The sequence below is a fragment of the Rhineura floridana genome, chromosome 17 (assembly GCF_030035675.1).
Source record: "Rhineura floridana isolate rRhiFlo1 chromosome 17, rRhiFlo1.hap2, whole genome shotgun sequence".
Lineage (NCBI taxonomy): Eukaryota > Metazoa > Chordata > Lepidosauria > Squamata > Rhineuridae > Rhineura > Rhineura floridana.
The window spans coordinates 15,183,204-15,191,580 of NC_084496.1; the positions used below are offsets into that span (position 1 = coordinate 15,183,204).

At 43.7% G+C, this 8,377-nt stretch overlaps 1 protein-coding gene across 4 annotated transcripts in view; it reads left to right on the forward strand.

Moving 5' to 3' along the window:
- POLR3E (RNA polymerase III subunit E) overlaps positions 1-6,340 on the forward strand; it is a 56,641-nt gene extending 50,301 nt beyond the window's left edge. For all 4 annotated transcript variants that reach the window (XM_061600268.1, XM_061600270.1, XM_061600269.1 and 1 more), the window contains 2 exons: positions 1,617-1,742; positions 5,889-6,340. In XM_061600268.1, the coding sequence (XP_061456252.1) occupies positions 1,617-1,742; positions 5,889-5,954 (192 nt within the window). In that variant the 3' untranslated portion in view covers positions 5,955-6,340. The remainder of the gene's footprint in view (positions 1-1,616; positions 1,743-5,888) is intronic.
- The last annotated feature ends 2,037 nt before the right edge of the window (positions 6,341-8,377 follow it).

Here is an 8,377-nt window from a genome sequence, read left to right on the forward strand (position 1 = left end):
GGCTTATTTTTATGTAATTTTGCTTAGAAATGCTAATGAATAAGTGGTATACAAATGCTTTAAATAAACCTTTATGTTTTTTACAAGTAGAACATGCCTCCAACTTGAATTCAGAACAAAAGTGTATGTTGGATATTCAGCAATTTGGGAAGCACTGATGGCAATTGCTGGCTGTGACTGGACTTCTCAGTACACTACGGGTAGTATTCAATACCAGTCCTACTCAGAGTTGGCCTAGTGAAGCTGATAAATATGATTAACTTACCAATTCTGTTGACTCTACTCTGAGTAGGAGTTGAATACAACCCTATGTTTTTATCATTACAAGAATGAGTCTGTGTGAGCCTTGGGCTTCTATTCTCCCTTCTCCCCCTCCTTTTCTGATGTTGCTGTGAGGAGATTGGAAACTTGCTTCTTTTTCTTATTACTAACCACTTGTCCAACCCCAGGCAAACTGCAGTTAGTCTTGTCTTGTTTCAGTAAACCATAGATAACTTCAGACTGTGGCTTATGAAGCTGCTTGTTTGAATAAACGGGTTAGGGCTAACCTCAGTTTAGGATATGGATGTAATGGCAAACTGTGGTTAATTGAAAATGGAAGCAACAGACTCCATCTCCTCTTTGTAGTTGTACCAGAAGTGTATGGGATAGTTCAAGAGCTTGTAACGATAAACCATAGTTTATCATTTATGTCTGAACACAGCTAGTTGAAACAGCGTAATAATAGTATGTGATAACCATGGTTTCAGAATTCAACAGATAGCAGGAAAGCAAAGGTTCAAAGCTGCATGTCTGCTTCTTGTTTTCAGTCCTGTCAGTAACACTCGGTCTCAGATCCACTCCTATCTCCATGCTACAGATTCTGGAGGCAGAACGATGGCCATAACTATGATTTTTCCATTTGGACATTGCATTGCACCACAGGTAGCACAAACCCAGGATTTTCAAACCTTCTTCAAACCAGGCTTTCCTGTTCTGGCTTTTCAGCTGGTTTGAAATCATGGTTTGTCAATTTAGGCATCAAATAAGCTTCTTTAACTATGGTTTGAGAGCCAGTGTGGTGTAGTGGTTAAGGTGTTGGACCTGGGAGATGAGGGTTCAAATCCCCACACAGCCATGAAGCTCAGTGGGTGACCTTGGGCAAGTCACTGTCTCTCAGCCTTTTACCATGAAAACCCTATTCATCGGAATTGACTTTGCATTTGCATTTGCATTTCCAACTATGGTTTGGTGTGATGTCTGTACTGAACCACACTCTCAAATTAATGCACTTAATGTTCTTTGCCCCCCATCACTTTTTTAATCAGTACAGTTGGATGAAATTTTTGTTGCCTTGTGGCAGGCTGAGACTTTGCTACTTCAGTTAATTTGCATGATGCATTGAACAGAGTAGTCAGTTTCTTGTTGCCAATAGACCGGCCTGCTGGTCCAGGATTGATTAGAAGGAATTTGCCAAGGAGGGCGGTTTCTCTTTCTAAGTTATCAAAGACGTTGTGCAAATGATACTTGTGCCGCTAGGTTTGTTTTATGCTGATAATGGCTTTCCCCCCCTTTGCCTGTGATTAGTCTTCCCCTTGTACTAACTTAAAGCTGCTCATTCTCTCTCTTTCTCAAAGCACCGGCAAATTTTGCTCGAAATCTTTTCCAAAAACTACAGAGTACGTAGAAACGTCATTCAGAATCGGCTGGCCAGGGAATACGGAGAGGATCTAGATAAACAGGAGATGGATAAAATCTTGAAGGTACAACTTGAATGTTTTTTTTTAAATGAACAATTCCAATTGAAGAGTCTATTTTTAACTATATTTTGCTTTTTTATTATTTTGTGTGTATTTATATATAGCTATATCTATCAATCTATAAGCCATCACACTGTCATGATGTCACAGCATGACATCAGGGGCGGGGCAGCAAAGACCACTGAGTGAAGCAGTGACCTGGCGGCCTGGGCCTTGGTGGCTTCAGGGTACATAAGGGGCCAGCAGCTGCAGCTTGGGCGTTGGCAGCCATGGGGTTGATAGGAATCATAGAATAGTATGGCCTATAAGGCCATTGAATCAGCAGGTGGGTGGGAGGCTGGCGGCAGTGACCCGTGGGTGGGTGGGGAAGCTTCAGAGACCCATGGGGACGGGGGCTTTAGCAACCCATGGGGAGTTGTCAAATGAGCTGGGGTGGCAGCCCCTGGTGTGTGTGTGTATGTGTGTGTGTGTGTGCATGTGTAAATATGCAGACAGTTTTAAAACAAATCAACAGGTCCTCTATTAATAGGAGCTACATCTCCTAAAGCTCCCATCCATCCAGATATGGTGGCCCTCCAGACATAGTTGAACTACACTTCCCATCATCCTTGTCCATTGCATGCAAGCTGGGGCTGATGGGGGCTGAGAGTCCAATGTCTAGGGGGCCACAGATTCACCATTCTTGCTCTTAACCCATTTTTAAACTGTGAGAGCGAGTGAGTAGGCTGTAGGAAAGAGGGGAGGAAAGCTGCCTTAGACTATTGGTCCATCTAGCTCAGTATTATCTACACTGACAGGCAGCGGGTCTCCAGAGTTTCCTTTCAATGCCTGGAGATGCCAAGGATTGAACCTGGGATCTTCTGCATGCCAAGCATGTGCTCTACTATTCAGCTAGTCCCTCCTGAAATATCCCTGCAGTATCTCTCCATCCTGATTGCAGAAGAGCAGACCGCCACCTGCCTTTGAGATGCACAGTTGTAATGATCACTAGAATGTGTATATGCATGCATGTGTCCAAATGTTTGTGAATGTGCTGATGTCTAGGTGATAACACACTTAGCTTTATTGGATTGCTTTGCCCTAGGACACTCCCAGAAGCCACAGCCTTTTAAAGTTTTTTAATCCATCACCCTAATTGCATTGCACAACTGACCGCAGCTGCACTCTACCTGGGGCATCTATATTGCTAAAGCGTTAATTAAAGTTAACTTTAAGGATTATTTATTAGATTGGTCAATTAAGCAACCAAGGGAGGGCCAGCTGTGGTACTGAGGCTGGAAGGTGGTGTTTGAAGCCTTGGCTGAAATCCCTGCAAAGCTTTGAAGTTCATTTTTTCCTCAAGCTGTCACCCCCTCCTTGTAGGCTGGCTGTGAAAGATGCAAGATCAACTGCGAAACACTGTTTTATAACAAGCTACTAATTGCTGCTGTTCATTTAAAATGTGTGTGTGTGTGGGGGGGGAGAACTTAAATATATCATACTTGATTTCGCAACACTGCTGCTTCCATCCCTAGATAGACTTCAGATAACCTGAGAGGTGCAAAGTGGGTTCCCAATGATTCTTTTTCCTCACACCTGAAGGATATTTTTGTAGTGCAAGGACAGGTTACCCTTTTCTGCCTGAGGGCCACGTTTCCTGTTGGGCAAACATGGGGGGGGGGGACACATGCAAGTAGTGGGCAGGATTAGAGTCAAAAGAGGACAGAGCAGTGAATGTTCATTTTCCCTTGCTATAGTCGGCTGGCTTTTTCATACTCGGGCACCCCTGTGCTCTCCATCCAGGCAAACAAAAGGCATTATAAGAATTCAAAAACGCATTCCAGCCAAGCCAAAACAGGGCTAATGGGGGGGTAGCCTGGGGAGAGTCCAGAGGCCCAAATAGAGAGGCCTGGAGGGCCACACTTGGCCTCCAAGCATGAGGCTCCCCAGCCCTGTGTTGGTGAGCATCCTTGTTCCACAAGAGATGCGGGATTGAAGGATCTTTTGTTTCTAACTGCCTTGGGTGGCAGCCAACTGATTCCATGGTGGATTCTTGTCTTCTCTCCTCTGCCCCCACTCCCTTCTCCAAATTTGATCTATATATGCAGCAGAACAAGGTGGTTCAAAGCAGAATGGGCTGAACCCCAAAGGGTAGGTGCTCATATTGTGGGAAAGCTCTCTGTAAACCGCAGGCAAAGAGCTAGAGCCTCTCCCATCTCCCACATGCAGTGTGAAGTGGTGCACTACCAACACATTCTGCTGCATTATAGACCAAGGGTATCATTCTCTCCATTTCCCAGCTTCAGAAGTGAGTACCAATCCATTTGTAGCACAAGACTGGATATATCAACAGGCTTGAGGGGGGAAGCCCAAGGCTTGTAGGCATACAACAAAATATTAGGGGGAAGCCCTCAAAACAGAGCACACACATTGGCCACAGTACACTGGGGGTTGGGGTAGGTGGAAAACGGGGGGCAGAACTGGAATGGTGTATCCTAGAAGAGGGTATGACAAGCTGACAGGAGCACTCTATACTGTATCATTTTGTTGCCGATCCCAATTGTTTATGTTAATTTGACTGGTCTTTCACTAGATTTGGAAGCAGAGAGGCAGTGGGGCCTGTAAAGGAGGCAGTCCAGCTGGCTGGATGTGGTCTACAGGAGTGTGTGCTCTCCATCTCTCTCTTTAATCTGCATTTAGACTGCTAATTAGTTAATTGCACCAATTGGTACATTCATGCTTTTTCTCTCTAGAGTTGGTAGCAAGTTGGAATGCTGTTTTGAGTATTTTTGTAGGAGGTGGGCAGGGATGCCAAACGGTTCCCATTGGAAGTGTTACTACAGCAGGTTGCATTCTCTGTGGATCACTGTAGTTGCCTAGATTGTGTCAACAGTAGTTAGCTGCAGGCACAGAAGTGTTGCTTTTTTCAGTCAACAGCTGCTTACCTCTTTGGCTCTCCTGGGTTGCTGTGTCCCTTGAAGCAACCACCTATCAACCTCTTGGGGAGTAGGAAGTCTGACAGGGAGCATCTTTGGAGTCATGCAGCTCAGAGGTGTTTAGCAGAGAGCAAGGGGTGGTGGTCATGGGAGATAAAGACACATATCTTTTTAACTGTTTGGTTCTCTGAGAATCATATTTCCTTTGTGCTCATTTTATCAGAAGCATGATTCTAGCCCTCATTGTTTTGAAGGCATCCTTTGAGAATTCTAGGTTTGTTGGGACTCCCTTGACAATCTAGGTGAAGCCTCAGTTTCCAGCCTTCAGGGGTTTGCAATTCACTTGCCATGGTGAGAGTCCCAACTCCCCTTTGGTGACCATTACAAGCACAAAAAGCCCCTCCCCATTTTCCTCTAGAGGCTCAGAGTGAAAAAGAAGGGGGTTTCAAACCCACAGCCCAGGCCCTCTTCTTAAGCTTGGATCTGGGAAAGCATGTGGGGCATTGTCTCTGCAGTTGCGCTTTACTTTGAAGGTGCTCTGAATGCCCCTGAGGTACCATGTGAAAGAACTCACAGCTTACAGCTGGGGAGGGGTGTAGGGCAGTGTCCCTGAGGCTGTGCTGTGCTATAGAGGTCAGGGACAAGTCCCCCCTCTTTGGGAAAGGGACAGAGTCTGAGCTACCACACATTTTGTTGGTCCTGACGTCCAGCAATGACTACCTCTTTACATATTAGCAATTCATGCTTCAACCTTATGAAAATTTAGTAAGTTGGTACATGTTTTTAACTGCTGTGCAGCATGTAGGTTGTAATGAAAATGGTATGTTAGAATTATTAAGCTCCTCCCCCCAAAGATCTTGGTATTCTAAGCATCCTGAACAATGGCTGCCTGTTTACTCTTCCCTCCCTCCCCTCCAAAAAACCTCCCTAACATTAATGCTAGTGGTATACAGTAGGGCCCCATTCATATGGCAGGTTAGGTTCCAGACCCCCCACCGAAAAGCGAAAATCACCAAAAATTGGAACACCAACAATAAAATGGTGCCCGACGCCCTTCTCAGAGTGCATCATGCCAAAAAAGCGGAACAAGCGCCGTTTGTGTGGGGCCCTACTATAATTGAAAACTGCTGTATTAGCGGAACGCTGAGAAGCTGTACAATCAGGGGCTGTCTTCTCTGCAGGGCTACTTTAGAAGATTTTAACAATACTTAACCAGCTTTTCTCTTTCTTCCAGGACTGCTGCGTAAGCCAGGGTGGCATGTGGTATCTTAAAGGGACAGTACAGCAGCCAACATCTTGACGAAAAGAGTTTGCTTTAATGGCATCAGGTGAACTCCAGGACCGAAGAGGAAAAGGCGTAACAGGCAGGAAAGCAAACCAATGCCCTCTTTCCCCACCACCCACCAACAAGGGGCAGAGCCTGATCTACTCGCTGCCCTGCGGATGGAAGAAGTTAGGGACACTGCTCATCTACTTGTTTGTATGGCATCCACAGTGCCAACTTTCAATAGAAAAAAATTTGGATCTTTACGAGCTGTTAGATTAATTTGGGATTCATGATGTATTTTGCTTCTCATTCTCATTATAGCAAAAAAAAAACCCTTATACTGACCCGGATGTTACAGAAGATCATGATCTAATGTTTTATTTTGTAACAAATGTCAATAAATTGCAAGTTTACACTTAGCCAGATTTTATTTTTAAAATCCTGACCGTTACTGCATCTGGCTAATGCCCATGCTTCCTTTTTGGAGATCCAAGAGTACCCTTTCTTCTGGTTTGCTGGAGAGCTGCAGTATTAAACTGTGTCAGGTATGATGATGTCAGTTGTTATCCAGAAATAAGATGCATGATGGTTTGGGTTTTGTTTGCTTAACTGTTCAGCTGTCAAAAGGTGCATAATCTATAGACCACTGGAGTGACCATACTTAGTGCTAATACAAATCCTGTTTCAGATAAAAAATTATCTTGCAGATTGACAAGAGCAATTGCTTAAGCCCTTTTCTGTTATCACAATAGCTTAGCCGTCTCCTTTCTTTTTAAAAAAAGGATTTTAACATTCTGATTCCTAAACTTTTATATCTTTATTGATTTACAGTAAACAGAGTTGCATGCATAGTGTTCCACCACCACCACCTTATCCTTGCAATCCTGTGAAGGTTTAGCTGAGAACAATTGGCCTAAAGTCATCTACTCAGTCTTGTGGCCAAGCGCAAATGTGAATTCTTGCAACCACTCCACCACTTGTGGTCTATCACACCTCTGCCCTCACTTTCTCAAGCATATAACCAAGCTTGTATTGGCTGTAATATATGTAGTAGCCAATCAATCTTCTGACTTTTTTTTACTATCCTTTTTGCTATTGTTGCCACCCCATAATCACTAATTTTATATAATATATGGTCTGTATTAATCTCATTCACTCCACTATCCAATCACCATTCCTCAGAAAAGAGAGAATTTAACAAATGTATGTTCTGCCCTACTGTGGCCTCTACCAACTGGTGGTGGTGGTGGCAGCGGCAGCCCTACTCAAGATCATGTATGAAATCTGATACACTTTCTTTGGTTTACCATGCCCATCTTAAGTACCCCTTCAATATCCATATTCTAGACCACTCTCAAATGGCAATGGGTTTTTTGCTGTCCTAGCTGGAGATACCATGGGTTGAACCTGGGACCTCTTGCATGCAAAGCATATACCTGAGCTGGTCTCTCCCTGTAAAACCCTAGGGCCTTAAGCATAGCTGGCAGCCTAGATTTTAAGGCACAGGGAATGGGTGAGAAAGCTATTGCAAGTGTTTGAATTCTTCCATTGCGCCCAAAGGTCAACTGCACCAGACAGTAACTGTTTATTTTATTATTTATTACATTTATATATTGCCCTTCCTCTCAGGAGCCCAAGGTGGCAAACAAAAACACTAAAAGCACTCTAAAATATCTTAAATATACCTTAAAATATATTAAAACATCTTTAAAAACATCTTAAAACAAGTCCGACACAGACTCCTTAGTGCTGTGGAAGTGAAATTACCTGTGTTGTAACTTGAATTATATGCTTTTAGCCAGAAAACCAGTCTGTAGCAAAAACTGGATCTACAAATATATGGACTCTCCCCCCTCCCCTCTGAGTAGAAAAAAGGTGATCCTAGGATGTAGTTGAGGCACTAGCCTCTAGCTGAATAAAGGGCAATTCTAAGCAATCAGTTAAAATGTAACTGGATGACAGCACCACTAAATGAAAGAGTGATTCCCTGCATCAAATAATGCATGCAGGGAATATAATATGTAAGTACCCTTTGGGATAGTTGTAGAGTATGCCACCTCTGACTTTGTGTGTATGTTGTTGTGTATATGTAAATAGTCAGCAACAGTACTAATGAAAGATCAGAAGCGGACACAGCAGGGTTTCTCATAGTAAGTTTCTGCTGCCTATGCAGTTCATGTCCTTGCCCATGCCTACCCATCAACCCCAGCCTTTACCCCCTTTCTACCTCCAACTTTGCTCCAACAGCAAAGGGGGCTGTTCTTGTGAATCATAGAATGCAATACCTTTAGGACAAGTACACTTGCAATTTAGATAAGTAATTACAGGTCATTTTTCTAATGATAGCTGAGAAACCCTGTCAGGAGCTATGCCAGATCAAGTGGGCTTTTTAGGAGCCATCTATTTCATTCTAGGGTATAGAGTGGTAGCTAATCATCTTGGTACACTTCACATCC